The 22,938-nt window shown below is 41.6% G+C and overlaps 1 protein-coding gene across 2 annotated transcripts in view; it reads right to left on the reverse strand.

The window, feature by feature from the left end:
* The window catches only part of CERS5 (ceramide synthase 5), a 75,490-nt gene that overhangs the window by 34,514 nt on the left and 18,038 nt on the right, over positions 1 to 22,938 (reverse strand). Inside the window, exons 1-4 of one of the 2 annotated variants that reach the window (XM_061615246.1) lie at positions 10,758 to 10,775; positions 7,718 to 7,761; positions 1,968 to 2,073; positions 216 to 346 (exon numbers count right to left, since the gene is read on the reverse strand). In XM_061615246.1, coding sequence (XP_061471230.1) covers positions 216 to 346; positions 1,968 to 2,073; positions 7,718 to 7,761; positions 10,758 to 10,760 — 284 coding nt within the window. In that variant the 5' untranslated portion in view covers positions 10,761 to 10,775. Of the gene's footprint in view, positions 1 to 215; positions 347 to 1,967; positions 2,074 to 7,717; positions 7,762 to 10,757; positions 10,776 to 22,938 lie in introns of those variants that run through there. The other variant, XM_061615245.1, reaches the window with a different exon arrangement.

Consider the following 22,938-nt stretch of genomic DNA (forward strand, 5'->3'; position numbering starts at 1 on the left):
GTGGGGAACATGCAGGGGAGACAGGGAGTTCTACTGTACTTGCAGGAGTCATTCCGTGCAATGTTTTAGAACCCTGACCTCTCTTCATAATGCGTATTACTCATTAGCCAACTGTTTTATGACTATCTTTGTTCAAAAGTTCAGAGACCACAAGATGTCAACTTTTTAAAAAACAACAACTGAAACTATAAGAGTTGAAATCCACACAAACTTACATGCTCTCACAGAATTTCACATGACTGCTTGGCTTATCCTGGTTCCTTCGATGACGAAACCAGCGCTGGATTTTTCGGATATCCCAATCTAGTTGTTTTGACAAGCCCTCTAACCTTCTTGCATCTGGACACTAGAAGGTAATAAAACAAATGTTTTCGCTACCTTCTAAAACAGACTCTTCCCATTCCTGCCCAATTATTCTTTCATCCACAACCTGCTGCATATTATCCAGAACTGTACAGACAATGGTTTGCTAGGAAAAGTAACTTAAAACATTAAATTCAAGAAACAAATTATAAGCAGAAATTTACATAAAGATCCATTAGGGTAATATGAAATGATAATGTGGATGCAGGGAAACATGTCTATGAGCAATCCATAAACAACAAATCCCAAAGATATAAAACACACAGAGACACACATTCACACAAAACCAAAGTGTGGAAGCCTAACACACCAGTAGGATCTTACATCGAGTTTTACCATTTGGACTGCTTTACTTATTTTTGGCACTATTTTCCATTGTACATATCTGTTTCAAAAGGATACTAATACTAATGAAGAGTTCTTTCCTCCAGCCACATGCATCTAACCAGAAAACTCCTATTGCTCCACCTGGAACTCTGCCAACAAAACATTATTTGATGCCAGGTTCCAACAAAACTAGTTTTCCATTCAAGTTCTTTCAAAACCACTCTTGCACTGAATAGCTCAATAAATTTTAATCCTTTGGTTAAATAAAAGGAGCCAGGGTCAACAGAGTGCAGCAAGAATATTCTTATGATAGAGTCTCTCTTAGAATATATAACCAGTAATATGGAGTTAAAAGCTTTCAAAAGAACCAAAAAGTCAGCCTCTCAGGATTCATGCAGTCAAGTATAAAACACAAATAAATCCATAGTTCCTTGAAAATATGCCAGGTTTAGCATAGTTAAGAAAAAATGACTGTCAAACCATTCTTGGTTCTGGAAAAGGGCAGTTTTCTTTTAAATGCTGCTGCACATGTTATAGTCCACTGCAATTTTCTGAGAAACTCAGCAGACCAGCCTAGTGACAGGAGGAGGAGAATGGTAGCAGAGAAAAATAATTTTCTTCAGGAAAAAAACCCTGAGAAGAGCTATGGGGGAAATGACATAACCAATTATCTCCATCAGAGTAGCTTGCCTGGTTTCAGTTCAAATCTTACACAGATCTAAAGTCTGGGTATTTTATATACAAACTCAGCACACACATTGGGGGGTGGGGGGGAAGAGGAGAGAGGAAGTAGAGAGTAACAAATGCAAAACAAATTAAAGAATATTCTGGCAACAAGTGCCAGATTTTTCCATAGCAATGAGAAACTTATTTTCCCTTGACTACAACAGATCAGAGAGCCAGTGTGGCATAGTGGTTAGAGTGTTGGAGTACGACCTGGGAGACCAGGGCTCGAATCCCCACACAGCCATGAAGCTCACTGGGTGACCTTGGGCCAGTCACTGACTCTCAGCCTCAGAGGAAGGCAATGGTAAACCCCCTCTGAACACCACTTACCATTAAAACCCTATTGATAGGGTCGCCGTAAGTCAGAATCGACTTGAAGGCAGTCCATTTCATTTTTCATTTTCACAACAGATCAAGAGTAAAAATAAATTATATTTATTTAATGGCATTTATATTCCACCTTGCCTTCAAGGAGCTCAACGTGGCATACATGGCTCCCCCTGCCACCACACATTTTATAGCTTCCAAACAAAATTTGTAGTGTCACTCACCTTAGTGATAGATGTAAACACCTTTTCTAGAATTGCATTGGGTTGGGCTCTGCAAAGTCCACTGTTTTGAATGTCAAGGTATACAGCACATGGTTTGGCAATAAATCTGGAAAAACAATCCCAAAGAAACATATGCACACACAAAAATATGTGAAAGTCTAACATACACAACAACACCTTCTATTACATTTTTGATGCCCTGCTAATAGGTATGCAGACAAGGGATCATTCATATAAAATAGGCAGCCTATTTAAATTTCAGCAAACAGTAAATGTTTTATGTTTGAACTTTCAACCAAGTGAAATAGCCAATGACAACAGATAAGTGAATTATATTTTAAGGCACCACATGTATTTGTGTTTGATACTACAACACAAAAAGGCTTCTTTAGTTTCCTCATGTTTTTTTGGCCAAGGTCTGAACCCAATGGGCCAATGAGTGCTGCCATTTTGGGTACATAAATGTGGGGGTGGGGTGGGGGGGACCCAAGATGCCGGAGACAAAGGAATGCGAGTAAAAAATTCCAAATCAATATATTGAGAGAATGAGCCCAACGCGTTTCAGCCACATAAAACTCAGCCTTCATCAAGGGCTAGAGGTAAAATACACATAAGTATAATCAATAATGTATCTGTATCAACTCATAACATACATAGTAAAAACAAATGGCAAATGGGAAAAGGGACAAACTGAATACTCACGTACCAAACGTGAAAACTGTATCCAAAGTCATCTTTTAAACAAATTGTACAAATACTGCAAAAAGCTTTAGACTATTTCTGCAAGAAGAGAATCAGGTAACTGCTGTAGTGGAAAGCATAGAGTTATATACGTTCGACAGAGTCTCCATTAGTTCCGAGACAGAGGAATTGACCACAGCTGTAAAGAAGGGATCGTCACTAAACACTAAAACTCATAAAAGGGGAAGAAACTCCATCTCTTCATTTAACCCACTAGGGAAAAGCATATTAAGTTCCAGGATCCACGCCAGTTCTTTTCTAAGCAAAATGTTGTTGTCTTGCACATGGATTTTTTCTAAAGCCCAGAACTTAAAATCTGTTAAGAGAGTGTCCACAGGTGACAAAGTGTTTGACCAGGGGTGCACCTGATCTCCTATTCCTAATGTCGCTTAAGAGTTCACCTACCCGTACTTTGAGAACTCTGCTGGTCTGACCTACATATAGTTTGGTATACTGCTGCTGGTTGATGGGGTTAGTAAATCCTAGTTTTTTCTGCGTGTATCTGCAGTAGGTACAGTGGCCACATGGATGATGCCCTACAGGGGCACTTGTGCCAACTACTGGTCTGGGATGATGTGGGTATCCCCTGAAGTTGCTTCTGATGAGTATGTCTCTGAGATTTCTGGTTCTTTTAAATGAAATCATAGGTTTTCCCAGACAACGAGGAATGTGCTGCACAAGGTACCAATATCTATGGATACTATTCTGTAACTTATTGGTGATATGGTCAAAAGTCAGGTTACACAGCAATCGTTCAGAGATGTTCTTAGGTGCAAGATGCAAGAGGTCTGAACGTTTTGCGTGAAGCTTTCCTGTAGCTATCTTCTATTACCTTGTGCGGGTAGCCCCTCTCTGATAAGTTCTTCTTCAGAATCGAGGAGTGGTGTCTGAAGTCTCTGTTGGAACTGCAGTTCCGTTTCACTCTGATGAACTGACTGTAGGGTAGGTTCTGCCTCAATGTCCTGGGATGTGAACTATCATATCTTAAATAGGTGTTCCTGTCAGTAGGTTTTCTGCATAGTGATGTACACAGGTGATCTCCTTGCTTGATGATCTTAAGATCCAAGAAATTGATTTCAACTGGACTGAAATGTGAATCAAATTGAATATGGCTGTTCTTGTTGTTAACCCATGTGAAAAATTCTAGTAAACAATCAACTCCACCCCTCCAAATCAGAAAAGCGTCATCTATATAACGCAGCCAGCAAATAAGTTGGTCAGAAAAAGGACTAAACGGGGTAGTGATCTCTTTCTAAAAGTGCTCCATGTATAAGTTGGCCACTTCTGGTGCCATGGGGCACCCCATGGCTACCCCTTTAATTTGTCAGTAGAAAGTATCCCTAAATTTGAAGTAGTTCTTCCCCATAGCTATCTCTGCTAGGGAGCAGACAAAATGAGTGGGGGATTGTCTAGAAGACCTTTTCTCCAATGTGTCCCAAATAACATCTAGGGCTTGTTCCTGTGGTATGTTGGTATATAAAAAGTGCATGCCCATGGTGACCAAAATGTCTTGGGGCTCCAAATGAATAGCCTGTACCTTGTTAATAAAGTCAGTGGAGTCCCGTATGTACGATGGAATAGGAGGTATATGCCAGCTCTGCACTGAGACAGCAGTGCAGGCAGGGGCTGGAAATTCCTGGGTATTTACCAGGGCTGGAAAGTCCTTAGCTGGCAGCCTGGTGGTAAATCTGCCAGGCTAACGAGGATGAAGCGTGATAAGGGCAAGGCCCTTTCCAAGCTTACATGTCAAGCCAGAAGTCCAGAAGCGAGGTCAGTAGAGGTCCAGGTTCAATTGCCAAGGAGGCAGTCCAAGATAAGGTTCAGGGAAACTGGAAACACACGAAGCCACGCCTGACGTTGTAGTCAGCAACAAGCTGAAGCCAAGGTTTGACTTTTAAGGAGCAGGTTTGTCAGCAGGTGTGAGCCCTCAGCGTTTTGGCCTTAAGTGGACAGGCCTGCCCCTCTTCTGCCTGACCTTCTGCTGTCTACGTTCTGCAGGTGAGGGGGGAATATCCTGTTCACTGTCTGCGTCTATCTGAAGGGCTTCAGCTGTGTCTGGGGTGCTCTGCAGCTGAGGGGGAGAAGGAGCTGGGTTCTCAGGAGTTTCCTCCATTTCTCCTTCTGGGTCTGCTGCTTCTGGGTCTGCTGCTGTTACTCCCGAGTCATCCTCGTCCGATGAGTCCTCTGACGGGGCCATGACAGTATAAAAGGCTTTAGAAAATGGTCCACAAACTGTGACAGTGGTTCTAGGATGGAGTCATAGCCCGAAACTATTTGTCTCCCTGGAGGAGGAATGATGCCTTTGTGGATCTTGGGCAAAGTGTAGACCAGTGTCCTGCGCTTAGAGTTGCGTAAATATTTGTGTTCTTCTACAGTTATGTAACGCAAATTAAGGCCTTCCTCAAGCGTGATGGAAATTTCTTGTGCAATAGCAGTCAGAGAGTCATAGGGACATACTTTATATGCTGTAGATGCCAGCTACCCGTGCTACCAGTTTACCCTGTGATTTCCATGGCTTGGGAAAACACTTATAGTTATTCCAAAGAACACCTAGACCAACTGCGGTTACAACCTTCCATCTTCCATGAAGATCCCAATATTGATTGGGAAGACATTATTAAGCAACATAATAACATGATTAGGAGCGAATTACATGCTTCGACTTTGTTGGAGTACTGTCGCATCCAACGCATACCGAGGGGCTTAAGAATCCTTAAAGCACCTGGGATGTTTCAGGATGATGAGTTTATGAACAAATTGTGTTCTATACTCAATAAATGCTCTCAAGATCTCATGATCCTGTTAGTGGACACCTCTTCCCGGATTAACTCTGAGTTAAAATTATCCCACAATGAAACATTTTCCCGTGCCATTTGTTTTTACTATGTATGTTATGAGTTGATACAGATACATTATTGATTATACTTATGTGTATTTTATCTCTAGCCCCTGATGAAGGCCGAGTTTTATGTGACCGAAACGCGTTGGGCTCATTCTCTCATTAAATTGAATTGGAATTTTTTACTCACATTCCTTTGTCTCCGGCATCTTGGGGTTCCCCCCCCATCTCTGCCTTTTTGGATGCCAGCCACCCGTGCTACCTACACAAATGTGGGGACTCACCCCTGATTATCAGAAATAGAACATAAGATGACACATAATATGATGAATGTTTCTACCAAGTATCACAATTGTGAGACCCACATACCAACTTGGAGCCAATAGCAATCTTTGCCACCAATGACCTGATAGTAGAAGCTCTAGAAATGTTTAGATTTTCTTTAAAAGCTAGATTACTTATCAGAAGGAGCCATGGATGGTTTGTAGAGAGGAATAAACAGATTTTTCATAATAGGAATTAGTACTAATAGGATTCAGTCTCAGTTTAGTTCAATTCTACTAACAGGATTCAGTCTCAATTGTAGCTCTTCCCCTACAGCAGAGATGGGGATCCCATGGCCCTCTATGTATTTATGTATTTATTTATATCCTACTCTTCCTCTCAGTAGGAGCCCAGGGCGGCAAACAAATGCACTAAAAGCACTTTAAAACATCATAAAAACAGACTTTAAAATATATTAAAACAAACCGTCTTTAAATAATTTTTTAAAACATTTTTTTTTTTAAAGTTGTAAAACATATTAAAAAGCAATTCCAACACAGATGCAGACTGGCATAAGGTCTCTACTTAAAAGGCTTGTTGAAAGATGTTCTAGATGTTGTTTGCCTAAAACTCCCATCTTCCCTGACTGTTTGCCATGCCGGCTGCCCTATAATTAAATATTTTAGTGTATAATTCCTCATATGGTATATGCCACACACAAATTGGCCAGTTGAGATGATACATCTGACTATTTTCCTCATTTGTATCAAAGCTGCCTCCACATAATATGTGATTTGACAATCACTTATGATTGCATTCTTAGCAGTCTCTGAGATCATGGAAGTTGATAGGATGAAGTGTAAACAGCCCTCCAAAATGCTATACATCATTTAAAATGACAACAAGCATATATACAGATTATACAATAAGTGTAGGAAAGTTTCCCGAAGTGATACTTCGAGTGCTTTCCTGGCTTGATCCCCCCAAAATAATTTTAATTACTTATTGAGGCCAAAATAAAAAGGGTAATGCTAAATTTTCCTACCTCTTACGCCTCCTTTAAGAATTATTTCCAACAGGAAAATTTCTTTCACTATTTTACCAACACAGCTGATCCAATAAAATATTTCATCAGAATTATTCAAAATTAAATTTGTATTTTGTTGGAACACACAACAATCTCCCTGGTAATATTCCCTCTACTACATGCAAGACTAGAAAACGGTGTGCCTGACTGCATTCATTTCAACAAGCTCTTTGAGATAAGTGAAATTTTCAGCACACAAAGTTTCGAGTCCTCTCCGTCCCATGGATGTGTAATGATGGGAGAGATTTTTTTTTTACGTATTCTACAGCTAAGTACAGGGGCTGCCAATCTTTTTCAGACCAGAAGGCACATTTCAAATTTTTAGAGTGCTTGGGGGTACCAGTCACAAAATGGCTGCCATGGGGGTGTGACATAACACAAAATGGCTGCCATGCTAGGCATGGCATAATACAAAATTAGAGATTAGTCATGGTGAAGCCCCATAATTGATTATTCATACTAGAAAAGGTTTGACCTTTTGATTTTCTGCCTACAGTACAGCTGTTAAACACACAGGAATCCTGTTTTCCCCCAGGGCCAACCCTAAACTATAGCCTAGGCTGCCATTCTGTACCCACTTAACTGGAAGTAAGCCCCTTTAAACAAAAAGATACTTACTTCTGAGTAGACATATATACCATTGTACTGTAAGTTAACTATACAGTGAATTCTTAATTAGTCCCTGGTCTTCAACTCCTGCAAAGCAGGAGACATGACTTCTTCACAATGTTTTCACATTTCCCTTGGGGGGGGATTCTTTAACATTCACCCACACTTATTGTGTAGTAGTATCGGCAGAAAATATTTTTTCGGCATTACCTGATCTCAGGTGAACCCAGCACAGGAAAGATGCATCCTGGTTGCTAGGGGAAAAGGAAGGGCAAACTAAGGAGATTCCATAAATTAGGAAAAAGACAGAAGCAGTAAAAATGCACTAAAAGGGAGGGCAAAACACCAGCTCTTTAGGGATTCCTATGGCCTGGTGTCATCACAGCTTTGCTGACAGGCAGGAGCATCCAGGCTGGCTCATTTCACAGAAATCGCTTAGAATGGTACGTGCACATTTTGCTCCATAATGTTATTTCTAGGAGGGCTACAGGCTTACTTTTTAAAAAATGAAAGCTCAGATGCTGGGCTACCTGTTTGGGGCACCACTGAAGGCCTTTGTGGACACCATGGTACCAGAAGGCAACGTTGGCAACCCCTAGCCTAGCACAAGAACCTAAAACACATTTCTTCAGCAGGTAGTATTGGAGCCTATTTCCAAGGAAAGACATTTAAGAAAGCGTAAGGGCCATTTCAAAAATTACTTTTTTGACATATTAATCTTTAGGGACAACACACCCATAACAGGTAATTGGCAGCACATGTGTAAGTTCCATGTAAACGAATCAGGAACTGGTGAGAGATCGACTGAAACAGATCTAACATAAGCAACAAGCTTCTGAACGTAAATGTTCCATGTATGCTCTTATCATGGGAACTGGCACATTAGAGTAGCACTAGCATATCAGCATGTGCATATGCTACACTGAAGAAAAATACTGTATTGCCTTTCTGTAAGGCTGGACGTTTATAAGAACCTCAACTCAAGGATGAAGTTGGGGGTTTCTCTCTCAATCTCTCTCTGTGGAAATGGATGCCAGAGGAGGAGGATGTCATTCATCTAAGCAGTGCTCAGATTACCAAAGATTTCATCACCACAATTTAGCAACTGGGTACAGCAAGTATAGTTGATATATTTGCACTCATCAATTTTTCATAACCAACAATGGAAGCCACCCAGCTGTGTGCATAGTTCCCTAGATTAAATGGCTGTGTTACACCCTTATGTCTATTAGTCATTGTTGACTACATTTTCAGCAATTAGAGGCTCAATTCCTATTACACCCAATCAGGCATAGTGCCAATGCTTCTCCAGCACAAAGGAGAGCAAAGGTCCCAAGTCAAGTATTTGTCTTATAACCAAACATAATAAAAACAGCATGATAATGATGATGTGGATTTAAAAGCATACTTTGTCCTACCCATAAAAAAGTTCCCCACTCCACCAAATCAAAATTTTATTTTTATGCAGGATAGCAAGAGATTCTATATTACATTTACGTCCCTAAGTATAATTACAGTGAATTGTGGGTGGTAGTTGGGGAGGGAGGAATCTTCAAAATCTGTACTATTATTTCTAACATTGCTTCAGCACTGAGGCATAGCATGCCAAGGCAGTCATATGCTCTCAAGATATTTTTCAGGGATATATAGTCTGCTTTACCTTCAATACTTTCAATTTGCATGGATTCCAATAAATTGGGTTGCAAGAAAAGGGAAAATGTGGGACCATAATGGACAATACAGACAATATAGTATGTACACATACAATCCTATTATTATATCATAAAAAGTAAAGGTGTCCCCACACTTGTAGTGCGAGTCGTTTCTGACTCTTAGGGTGATGTCTTGCGACGTTTACTAGGCAGACCATATATATGAGGTGGGATTGCCAGTTCCTTCCCCGGCCTTTCTTTACCCCCCAGCATATGCCGGGTACTCATTTTACTGACCATGGATGGATGGAAGGCTGAGTGGACCTCGACCGCTTTTACCAGAGATTCGACTTCCTCCTTCCGTTGGAATCGAACTCCGGCCGTGAGCAGAGCTTTCGGCTGCGTTACCGCCACTTACCACTCTGCACCACGGAGGATCTCTATTATTATATCACGCCAATTAGTAAATTCAACTTGAATTGAGTTATACTGTGTAATTTATCTTACAGAACTAAACCTCTAATTGGTACAGTTTCAAAGATTTAATCAATTTTTGTACAACTTTTCATAAAAGGTTAATTCATAACACTTTTCTCTTTTGTTATAAATTAACCCTCCAGAATTAAGTTTTCAGAGGGATAGCCTTGCTAACCTGCTGTAGCCAAAACCAAAAAAAGTCATGTGACATCTTGGAGATTAACATATTGTAGACATTTCATGCACTTGAGTCCAGGTGCCAACTGAAAGTAACATTCATGAATCAAAACTTGTTTAAATTGGTTAAATCTTTTGAATTGTATGGCATCAATCCAGCCTCTTATTTATTGATTGATTGATTCATTCTATTTCTATGCCACCTTTTGGGCAAAAGGCCCTCAAGGAGGCTCACGCACAATGTTTCATTGTTGTTCTACCTACAGAAGTGTAGCACTCATTTAACTTTTTTTTTTTTTTTGGTAGAGGGCTGTGTGATGCGTCCTTCCCTCGCTCTCCCTGTCAGGTTCCTACCTGCTCGTGGTTACTGCCTGTCTCTAGGCACCACCAGGGACTCCACCAGTCCGGACTGCACTCTCTTATGGTTTACCTATCCGCTCTAGCACAGATCTCAACAGATCCCCCTGCTAGGCAACCACCAGTAACGTCCCAATACTAGTATTCCCAGAGACTCTGAATACGGGTATTGTTATTCTCTTCACCGCTGCCACCATTTGTTACAGTTCCCCTTCAGCGTTGGTCATTACCTTACCCTCCCTTCTGGTCTGTGAAACTCCAGCCAAGGATCAGGCCTTTGGTAAACCAAATTAAGTATTTATTAAAGATAGCAAAGCTAACAAGATTAACAAGATTTCTTAAGGCACATAAGCATATGGTTTTACTCAATACTAATCCGAACTCCACCTCCCTCCTGGTAAACAACTCTCTAAACCCCACCAAGCAATCCACTCTTTCTCTTCTCCCCCCCCAGATTCCACTCTCACTCTTCCTTTTATACATTCAGCCATTTTAAACACTCAGCCAATCATCTCGCATTCTACTGCCCATTCACTCCCCCTCTTTCACTCCACTTACCATGTATCTTCTAAAACAACAACACTTACCATATATACATTAATACAGGAACATCACAGGCTGCTATAAGGAGAGGTCTCAGAGTTGATTCTTTGGGGAATAAGAAGAGAGGTGGCTGGAGAGGGGTGAACTAGGATCCACCAAAGAGCTTGAGCTGCTTAACTTGAATCTCCTTCCCACTAGCTGAGGTGTCTTATGCACCATTTATTTAAGCATGATCTTGGTAACCATAGGTGATAAGCAACTACACAGTGAGTGCATGGGATACCATGTAAACAAACAAGCAAGTTAGTCAAAGAGGGATGGAGTGCTCAATCCCTCCTCTGACCCCAGCATAGAAAGGAAAGAAGCCCACTTCTTCATCCTCAGCACAGAAATGCAGTGGGTTGCTGGAAAGGAGGACACAACTCTGTTCTGCCTCTGCCAGTTCCCAGCAGGCTAGTAACTTGCATGGGTTTATTTCACAAGCTCGCACCAATCAGTAGGGATGACAGAGAAATTCAATTTAGTTCCTGTTTAAAGCTGAATCTGTCAAATTCGCACTTTCTGAAACAATATGACAACTGAAACACAGCCATTGTTCAAAATTCACACTTACCCAAATTTTGCAATGCAGTTCTTTAATGAAACAATGTTTACAAAAATGCATATATTACGGGAAAGTGCAAAAATTGGACGTATTAGTGAAAATAACCTACAAAATGCCATTATATTAGGAGAAATTGCTTGCAAAAATGTGTTTATTAGTCAAAGCTGCATACAAAAATATTATTAGGAAGATTTTGCACTAAAATGCTGAAAAGCCTTTAGAGACCTTATCCCAGTCTGCGTTGGAATTGCTTTTTAATATGTTTTTAAACCTTCTTTTTTAAAAAATAGATGTTTGTAAAGCTTTTAAAAATGTTGTTAATTGTTTTAATATGTTTTTAGTGGTTGTTTTGCTTTAATATATTTTCAAGTCTGTTTTTATGATGTGTTAAAAGTGTTTTTAGTGCTTTTGTTTGCCACCCTGGGCTCCTACTGCGAGAAAGGGTGGGATATAAATCTAATAAATAATAAAAAATTTCATGGACATTTTAAAATCAAAATTCACAAATTGCTGCGGAAATGTGGAGATCTGAATTTAAGAGTGGAAAAATGAGAAACTGAAAATGAGAGTATTGAAAGTGATAGATCCTTCTATCCCTACCAATTAGCAATATAGACTGCAATCCAATACAAATCTACTCAGAAGTAAGCTCCACTGGGTTCAATGGGACTCACTCCCAGGTAAGTGAGTATTGGATTGCAGTCTTAATGGCCTACATATTACAGTTACAAGGACTTTCCTGATTTAAAAAATAACCCTTTATATCAGGGATAAGTAACCTGTGGCCCTCCACTTGCAGTTGGACTGCAAGGCCCATCATCCCTGAGCTCTGGCCATGCTGGCTGTGGCTGATGAGAGTTGGTCTAACAATGTCTGGAGAGCCACAGTTTACCCATCTCGTTTTATATTTAGATCAACCAAATTCAGCAAACACCTCAGATTAAGCCACAAATGTCTAATGCATGCAAGTGTATTAATTATGTATGTAACCTTAATACTGGACATTATGCATCGGTGTTTTCTCTATTTGAATACACCACTTCAGTAAATATCATAGGAGTAGCAGTTTAGTATTTATTTATTTATTGCATTTGTATACAGCCCCATAACCGAAGTAGAGCACTTGTAACATGATATATGACTCTCCAACAAAACAACAGCATCAGCAACAAGAGGTTAATTCACCAGTCCTCCATGTTACCAGTGCACCAGGCAATAGCAAAACAGGTCCTGGGCCAGCACTCAAGAAAATATTTCACAACTGGGAGCAAAGAGCTCTAGATACAAGAGATAAACAATCATGCCTTACATACAGTCCAAGAGTTAATCCTAGATCTAAAAAGACACTTGAGTTGTAAACATATATTTTGTTTCAGAAATACAATTTGCTGTGTTTCCTTGGGTTCCATATCCTTATGCAACCACAGGTGGCATCCTTCACTGAGAAGAAAGTAGACACCCCAATGTATATTAGGAGAAAGAGATAGGCTCTTCAAACCATTCTCTACATTTAGACTCCTTTGTTAAAATGAATCTCTTTGACAAGTTCAGTACAAGTACAGTTGAATCTTCTTAGACCATCTTCAAGTCTGAAGTAACTTAGAACTCATGACTTCAATAAAGATTAGCCCCTGCTGTAACCTTCCTAAGTTCCAGTTTAAAAGTCATTTGTAATGCACACTAAAATCCCACAAGCTGGGACTGGGTATTGACTGACCATCAGCAAGACAACTCTGCCATGTAAAGACTGTAATTGTGCTATGTTAAGACCAAACATACAATAAGCTGTATCTCAAGATAACTCTCTATAGATGCCATGCATGTTTTATTAGTTTATTAACCAGAATTCTCACTCTACATACATTAATGCAATGTGCTCTATGTGCCCATTATAGTCTATGTGGGGCTGCCCTCAGCCCTGGTTCAGAAGCTTCTGCTGGTGCAAAATGCAGCAGCCAGACTATAGATGGAGGCATATGGCCAACAACATGTGACACCACTCTTAAAAGATCTGCACTGGCTGCCCATCCACTAATACAAGGACCTTGAACCTGACTTTGTAATCTACAAAGCCCTGAACAATTTAGGCCCAGGGTACCATAGGGAATACCTGAACCTGTATATCCCAGCTCATTCACTGAGATCATCTGCAGGAGTGGCTTTGGCCATCCACCAAGTTGTGAGGCTCAATTAACATTGACACGAAATCAAGCCTTCAGTGTCATCGACCCAGTTCTTTGGAATGCTCTGCCAAGAGAGATTCGGCAGGCACCTTCTGTTTTAACTGTTAAATGCCTGCTGAAAACCTCTCTGTTCTGCCAGCCTTATGCAGGCAATTAAGAAATCTTATACCTAGTACCTTCTCCTTTCCACTGCTCCTGTACTGGAAGCATATCCTGTGTCTGAAGGCACTAAATTACTTTGGGACACCTGGCAAATGCCAAGTTAGCAGTGGTGACTATAAATTTATTGTGGCAACAAGAGAAAAAACCCACTATATTACCCTGAGAGATCAGAAAAAAGTCACTAGCAACACTGAGAGGTGGAGTACAGGAATACCCTGCATTAACGTACACAATGGGTCCAGAGCAAGTACGTAAACCGAAAATATACTTAAAGTGAAGCACTACCTTTTTTCACTTATTGATGCATGTACTGCACTGCAATAATCATATACAGGCATAACTGATGTAAATAACGCATTTATAACTAAAATAAACACTGTAGGCCTTATTTTAACAGTACATACTGTACGCAAGTTTGTAGTTGGAAACTGATCGGGCGGTGGCGTCATGCCTTTAAGTGTCCATTCTTGCGAAGCGGGCATACATAAATATGGGAATGGTGCTACTGTAAATACGTTGGTACTTGCGAGTGTCCGTAAAGTGAAGGTCCGTATAGCGGGATATTCCTGTACAACTTTTTCCAAACTGGTACTAGACCTCATGTTATACTAGGACACCATATCAGTGCCATGTCAAAGAGAAGTAGTTGCTGCAATCACACTCACATTCACAAGCTGCTATATTTCTCATTTAAAAAAAAACTTGCAAGGGAGCAAGTACATAAGGGAAGCAGGGAGTGAGAATTTCAATTGTCATACTGTACAAATTCCCCACATCCCCCAATACATTTATATTATGGAGACTAATAAAGATCCTTGGGATAATATGCAGAATTAAAAGATATCAAGTATTGTACTATACAAAAAAGGCAGAAACAGGTGCCTTTTCTTTCAAATGTACACACATTTCGGTACAGTTACAAGCTATCTATACAGACTCCAGATTTGTTTACAGAACAAAGTAGTGGTCCAGTAGTTATATGTGTGCCTGGAACCTGAGCAACATGCAGCAAAAAAACTACTTCAAATCAGACATTGTGGAGCTAGATGCAACTATTCAAATTCTAATCTCTTGTAAGATTAACACTCCCCTCCCCAGTTAAAACCTACACAATATGTAACTTAAAAGTGGTGTCCAGTTATCAGAGTAAATTTCAAGATTCAAAGCAATATAAAGGTGGCCTACAATTCCAATTGTAACAAGTTTACCAACAAATATCAGCCTGCACATCTGTTCATATTGAAAATGCCATCTTGAAAAGCAACACATAAAAGCTTAATTTAATCAGGGATCCACACATTTGCTCACCATAAGACGTCCCTCTCCCCCTTTTGGCAATCATGACAGACTCCATCTCTCCTCATACACTTAGAACTAAAGTTGGTCAGGGGATAATCTCTGACCTTGGGATGCTTTTGGAGCACTTGCAAAGCAGGGTATGACTACAGGGAGGATCTCCTTCTACTAAGCTTTCAAACTAGGATGGGGCAGAGGATCATCCCTGACCTCACCCTGTGTTCAAGAAATGCTCTGAGAACCTCCAAAGCTCAAGGCAACATATGTGACAAGCTTCTGTACCTTCCCAAGTCAGCATGGTGGTAGGGCCATCATGGTAACAATAGATTCTGGACAGCTAACAAGGCTGGTCAAAATTTGTTGGCCAGCCAATAATAAGAGCTTGCTGATTTCTGTAATGGGGAACTGGACTCACTGCCTTTCTGCTAAAGCAGCCTACTCCAAATTGGCACTCTCCAGGTGTCTTGGATTACAACTCCCAACAACACCAGCTAGCCTAGCTAACGGTCAGGGATGATGAGAGTTGTAGCCCAAAATATCTCAAAGCACCAGGTTTAGAAAATTGGAACTAAAAAGTATCAAAAGCACAATTGTCTTTTCATCTTAAAAGAAAAAACCTTGCAGTTTAAGAATGTACCTATAGCCCACAGATATTTCTATCAAACTTTAAAAAGCAGGGAAATTGGGCAGCTATAGTGAATGTATCAGGGGAGCAGGAGACCTGAACTCCTCTCTGAGATACTGTACTGCCTTACAAATTGGTCAAAATGCAAACACCATTTGGGTTGGTCTTTCACAGTCCAATCCACTTCCTGTGTAGCTTGGAAGAATTTGGTAACATGTGCCTCTGAGCATATGGTGAGTGGTGGCAACACCTACCATCTCCAAAGACAATTATATTGTTGTATGTTTGTTGGTGTTCTTCTTACTTTGCTTCTTTCCTGTGTTACCAATGTTTCTACAGGGAATCTAAACTGTAAAATTTTATTTCCCTCATTATTCATCCTAGAAATCTGTGTCAAATTTATTTTCATTAATTTCAAAGCCTTTTTATTGGTCAATGTCATATGATGGTGAAGACAGCCTTTTGTGTTTCAAATTGGAGGTTATGTTCTATTTCTATTTTGGGTGCATTAACAGTTGAATCTGAAACTGTAGTTTGATGTAAAATCAGACTGATTACAATATGTTGCTACTTCAGCAATGACTCTTAGCTATTGGAAAAAAGAGGATGCATGCTTTCAGCCTGCTATGTTTAAACCACTTTATTTAAGGCAAGGTGGGCACGGTCAATTAAAAACATAGAGCACACCTAGAATTTTGCTAGAATATATTTCACCTCCCCCTGTTTTATCTTGTGCAAATTGACACACTCCTGAGGTCCACTGGAGACTATTCTGCAGAAGTCAGTGCCATTATTCCACAATTATGTTTGAAGATTTTTTAGTGTAAATATTGCAGTGTTGCTGTACTTCACATACTCACAGAAACAGAAACAAAAAAAATGATTTCCTATAAGAAACTTGACTAAAATTGCAAAGTAAATCAGACATATTTAAAGTGACCATCTGAACTATATCAACTGTCTTAATAATGTTGCTTCCTCCCTGCTAAAACAAGATCAGCACAGCACATGTCTTCTTTCTATTCTTTGGGCTGATTGCAGGTGTTGCCACCACTCCCCATATGCTCAGAGACATGTTACCAAATTCTTCCAAGCTACACAAGAAGTGGATTGGACTGTGAAAGACCAATCCAAATTGTGTTTGCATTTTGACAAATTTGTAGGGCAGTACAGTATCTCATGAGAGGTCAGGTCTCCTGCTCCCCTGGTGCATTCACTATAGCTGCCCAATTTCCCTGCTTTTTAAACTTTGATAGAAATACCTGTGGGCTATAACTACGTTCTTAAACTGCAAGGTTGTCTGCCTATTAGTGAATTTCCCTGCTTTTTAATCCAGGAGGTAAGAAATGGGACCCTGTCCAAGTTTGCTGAGAATGGATTGATAATTTGCACGCTTATTGAGTTCAGTGGGATTTACTTCCGTGCAATCATGCTTAAGATAGGTAAAACTGACCATGGGAAGGAGGAAGGGGAGGAGGGGGGAGGGGGTATTGGAAGAGGATGGGGATGGTCAAAGGAAGGGGGTGGGAAGGGGCAAGAGGGAGGGAATAGGAGGGAGGATGGGTTTGATCGTTTGCATCCTTTTTGAGTTCAATGGGATTTATTTCTGTGCTATCATGTTTGAAAATGGAAATGGACTGCCTTCACGTTGATTCCGACTTATGGCGACCTTATGAATAGGGTTTTCATGGTAAACAGTATTCAGAGGTGGCTTTACCATTGCCTTCCTCTGAGGCTGAGAGGCAGTAACTGGCCCAAGGTCACCCAGAGAGCTTAATGGCTGTGTGGGGATTCGAACCTTTGTCTCCCAGGTTGTAGTCCAACACTGACCTGGGAGAGGAGATTGGGTGGGTGGGCACTGGGCAGAAGGGAAGCCCCTTTCCAAAAGGAAAACATTGTGAACAGTATCATTGCTTTTCAGCGTCCCCCCCTTTTTTTTATTCTACAGCAGGCACATATAGCCTCCCACCCAAATTTAAACAAAAGCTGTCCCTGGCCACATCCACACCAGGCCTTTATTTTACTTTGGATAGTCATGGCTTCTCTTAAAGAATTCTGGAAAGTGTAGTTAGCGAAGGGTGCTGAGAGTTGCTAGGAGACGCCCTATTCCCCTCACAGACCTTCAATCAGAGTGGCTGATTGTTAAAGCAGTCTGGCCACTGAAGCACGCTCAGTAGAACAGGAGTCTCCTCTCAACACCTTCCACAAACTGCACTTCCCAGGATTCTCTGAGGGAAGCCATGACTGTCTCATGTGAAATCAAAGTCTGGTGTGGGTGGGGGCCCCTGATTAGGCAAGCCAAGCAGCTGTGAGGCTTTTAGAACACTGACAGTTGGTTCTTACTGAGCATGCCCGGCGTTATCATAGGCTGCCAGCCAAAATTTCTTAAATTAATTAAAAACCAGCCAGGCATTTTTTTAACTTTTAAACTACAGAAGATGAAGGTCAGAGTACGGGGCAAGGTCAGTATTAGGATTACACATACTCTATGAACGTGACTGATTTTTAATGAATTTCAACAGATTATCAGAAGTCTCAGAGAAAAAAGTCCAAAAGGGCTCTGGGTTTTTTTTCTCTCTCTTTAGACTTTGAACTCTTGATTCTGACTGTTTTATGTATCACCATGAAAATTGAGAGTGTTGTTAAGCAAGCGTTTCTGAGTTCAGGACTATAAGTTTATAAGGTTTTGTTTTGAAATGAGCTTATGGGAAGCATCAGAATGGCATGGGGGTATTTTCAATTTAACATTGCGGAATGTGAAAAATCCATGCTGGCTATAGTATACAGCCACTCTTGTGGCTGTATAAACACATTAGACATAAATTTCCTTAAGTATTTTTTCAAAGTACTTGGAAAATAATAATATATTAACATCATACAGTAGAGCTGGTTCCACTTGTCTCAATACATCCTTTCCCTAGAGGGTTTCTCCAAAGACTTGGAATCTTCCAAATTATGAAGTGAGAAATTATATCTCAAAATAATCCAAACGAGAAATGTTTGTTTGCTCTACTTGCATCTAGAATGTGAAAGGACATTGCATGGAAGGTTTGGACGGCTTCACCCATGGCTCACAATGTATCTGTTTTGATGCTAAATATACTGGCTCCTTAATTCATCTCTGTCTCACAAAGTTTATGAACCAGGCCAAACCATGTACACTACACCAGTTTGCCACAATTGGATCATAATGCTCTACACAAAAACTAGAATGCAGCTTCTTGCAGACCCCACTGCAGTATTAACAACACTGTATTGCCCTTCTGTAAGGCTGGACGTTTATAGGAACCTCAAGGATTAAATTGGGGGTTTCCCTCTCAATCTCTCTCTGTGGAAATGGATGCCAGAAGAGGGTGATCTCATTGATTTGAGCAATGCTCAGATTACCAAAGTTTTTTCATCACCACAATATAGCAACTGGGTACAGAAAGTATAGCTGATATATCTGTACTCATCAATTTTTCAAAACCAACAATGGAAGCCACCCAGCTGCGTGCATAGTTCCCTAGATCAGTGCTTCCCAACCTTTATGAGTACAGGACCCCCTTTGTCAATGCAAAATTTTTTGTGACCCACCCCATTGCTAATTGTAATTTTAGTCTCTGTTAATTGAAAAAATGGTGTGTGGCAAAATCACACCTCCAAATAATCCCTTTCCATTAAAAGCTCCCTGCAGCCAGGAAGGTGTTGCTTTTCTTAATGCAAAGCTCCAATCAAATTGGTATGCCACAGTCTGAAGATGTACAGTCCTGTCTCCCAACACCAGTGAGTGACAGTGTTGGACTAAGAACCAGGTTCATATCCCCACCCAGCCATGAAGACCACTTGGTGACCTTGGACCAAACACAGTCTCTCAGCCTGACCTATCTCACAGGGTTGGTGTAAGGATAAAATGGAAAGGGGGAGAGAATAATGTGCACCACCTTGAGCAACTTCGAGGAAAGGTGGGATATAAATGCAATAATAAATACGTTTCAGCTGCAGTGTGCGGACCCCAGCCTCAGCCAACCTGCTGAGCTTTTTTAAAACAATAATAATCAAGAAGCAGCAATGCAATAAGTGGTGGGGATGCTAGACGATTCCGTACGCCGTGGAAACAGGAAGTGGGCCAGAGTCGGCCAGTTGCATTCCGGTCCGATGGGATCGGTTTCAGCCTCTTCCCTTTGAGGAAGTGGACAAGGTGATCTCTACTGTGTGGCCAACCACCTGTCTGTTTGATCCTTGCCCCACGTGGCTCATTGTGGGCTGCAAAGAGAGACTGAGCGAAGGGATCAAGGCAGTGGTGAATGCTTCCTTGGAAGAGGGTGCTATGCCATTAGCCCTCAAGGAGGCAGTAATAAAGCCCATCTTAAAAAAGTCCTCCTTGGATCCCCAAGAGCTGAATAACTTCCGCCCAGTCTCTAATTTACCATTCTTGGGCAAGGTGATTGAGCGAGTGGTGGCCAAACAGTTACAGACACACTTGGAGGAAACAGACTATCTAGATCCATTCCAATCGGGCTTCAGGACTGGACATGGAACTGAAACAGTCTTGGTCGCCCTAGTGGATGATATGAGGAGGGCATTGGATAGGGGAGAATGTACATTCCTCGTCCTCCTGGATCTCTCAGCGGCTTTTGATACCGTCGACCACGGTATCCTTCTGGATCGCCTGGGGGGAATGGGAATAGGGGGCACTGTTTTGCGGTGGTTCCATTCCTATCTCTCAGACAGGCATCAACAGGTAGCATTGGGGAATGAGGTTTCAGACCCTTGGCCTCTCAATTGTGGAGTGCCACATGGTTCTATCCTCTCCCCCATGCTATTCAACATCTATGTAAAGCCGCTGGGGGCCATCATCAGGAGATTTGGGTTGCAGTGTCACCAATATGCGGATGACACTCAGCTCTATCTCTCGTTTAAGTCCTCACCACAGTTGGCTGTGGATACCATTTCCAAGTGCCGAAGGTCCGTAAGTGAATGGATGGGAAGTAATAGGCTGAAGCTGAACCCTGATAAGACTGAGGTGCTGCTCGTGGGAGATAAGAGAAGGTTAGGAGATACAGACCTGGTGTTTAATGGGGTAAGATTGCCCCTGAAGGACCAGGTCCGCAGCCTCGGGGTCATTCTAGACTCACAGCTGTCCATGCAAGCTCAGGTTGTGGCAGTGAGCCGGGCAGCTTGGTATCAATTACATCTAATACAGAGGCTGCGACCCTACCTTCCTGTCCATCTGCTCCCACGGGTAGTACATGCCCTGGTCTCCTCTCCCTTAGACTACTGTAATGCGCTCTACATTGGGTTACCCTTGAAAACGGTCCGGAAACTCCAGCTGGTACAGAATGCGGCGGCACGTTTGATTAAAAACAGCCGTCGCCGTGATCACATCACTCCGGTGTTAGAAGAACTACACTGGCTACCAGTTGTATACCGGGCCCAATTCAAGGTGTTGGTGTTAACCTTTAAAGCCCTTTACGGTTTCGGACCAGTTTATCTGAAGGAGCGCCTCCAACATCACCAAATATGCCGCCTGACAAGATCAGCCATGCAAGACCTTCTCTCGGTCCCACCAGTTAAAACAGCTAGGCTGGTGCGGACGAGAGAGAGGGCATTTTCAATTGTGGCCCCCACCCTCTGGAACTCCCTGCCTTATGATCTTCGCCATGCCCCCTCCCTGATAGGCTTCCGCCAAGCCTTAAAGACCTGGGTATTCAGGCAGGCATACAGGATTGCTGGGGTGGACTAGGGTTAGCTGTATAGATGGGCGGTTTTAGATTTTCATCGACTGTTGTTCTGGTTAAATGTTGTATTTTTATCCTTTTATCTTTTTATGTACGTCGCCTAGAGTGGCCGTTGTCGCGGCCAGATAGGCGACTTAAAAATAAAATTTATTATTTATTATTATATTAGACTGTGATAACAAAAAGGTGGATAGACTGAGGAGGGGGGTTAGTGCTTTGAGGCCTTAGGATGATCATCAGAACTGATTACTTGGTTAGCATGCATTTGGGGAATGAGAGTGGAGCAGAAGACAGATCAGCATGCACACACACACACACACACACACACACACCTGCCTCTTCTTAGAGCATCTGCAAGCTTGCATGCCTTCAGGCACATGAGAGGGGGAAGTCCTCAACTGCCACAGCGTCTTGCAGAGAGAGATGGAGGATGGACTGTAGGTGGAAGAAAGGGGGGATGCTGGCACACACATTGTCCTCTGAGTGTCCTCAGAGATGGGGGGTGAATAGGTCCTGAGTGTCCTCACTGCTCCTTGTCTCCATCTGGGCCAAAGGTGAGGTCTGGGCGGCCTCACAAATAAGAATAATTTTTAAAAGGAGATGGCAGCAAAGCAGGAGCCAAGAAAGGCAGGCAGGCTGGCTGCCAGGAAGGGGGAAAGCAGCCTTTCCTTGCAGCCTTGCTTCACAAAAAGCCCTCTCCTCTCATTCTGAGCAAGGGCATTGTCAGCAGCGAAGAGACGGGAATACGAGGAGATAGGAGTCAGCGATAGGAATCTCCTCTTCTTCCTGGAAGCTTCACCCTCAGCCTTCTTCGGCATCTGCCACATGTTTTATAGGCAGATGCCTGCCCTCAGCATGCCTGAAAGACACTTTGCCACTACAGCAAAAGTCCTCTCCTCTTATTTGGAGCAAGGGGGAGGTATAATCTGCAGCAGCAGTGGGAAGCATCCAAGGAATGAAGACTTTTTAAAAAATTAATTAATAATTCATTTCTTTACTGTTTGCAGCCCCACTGCATTACTTCACGGCCCCTAGGTTGGGAATTGCTGTCCTAGATTAAACGGCTGTATTACACCCATATGTCTTAGACTACATTTTCAGCAATTAGAGGCTCAATTCATATTACAACCAATCAGGCATAGTGCCAATGCGTTTCCAGCATGGAAGAGAGCAAAGGTCTGAATTCAAGTATTTGTCTTATACCCAAAACATAATAAAAATGGCATGATAATGATGTAGATTTAAAAACATACTTTGTCCTACCAATAAAAAAGTTCCCCACTCTACCAAATCAAAATTTTGTTTTTATTCAGGATAGCAAGAGATTCTATATTACATTTATGTCCCTCAGTATAGTTACAGTGAATTACAGTGAGTGCAGTGAAGTGGTAGTTGGGATGGGGAGAATCTTCAAAATTTGTACTATTAATTCAAATGTTGCCTTCAGCACTGAGGCACAGCGTGTCAAGGCAGTCACCCTCAACGTATTTTTCAGGCATGTAGATTGCTTTACCTTCAATGCAATAGAAAACCAGAAGAACTATGGACTGAAGTCAGAGACATTATCAGGAAAGAATGCAAAAAGACAATACCTCTAGTTAAAAAGAGAAGAAGACCTCAAAGGATGACTGACAA

This window comes from Rhineura floridana, chromosome 3 (assembly GCF_030035675.1).
Source record: "Rhineura floridana isolate rRhiFlo1 chromosome 3, rRhiFlo1.hap2, whole genome shotgun sequence".
Classification (NCBI taxonomy): domain Eukaryota; kingdom Metazoa; phylum Chordata; class Lepidosauria; order Squamata; family Rhineuridae; genus Rhineura; species Rhineura floridana.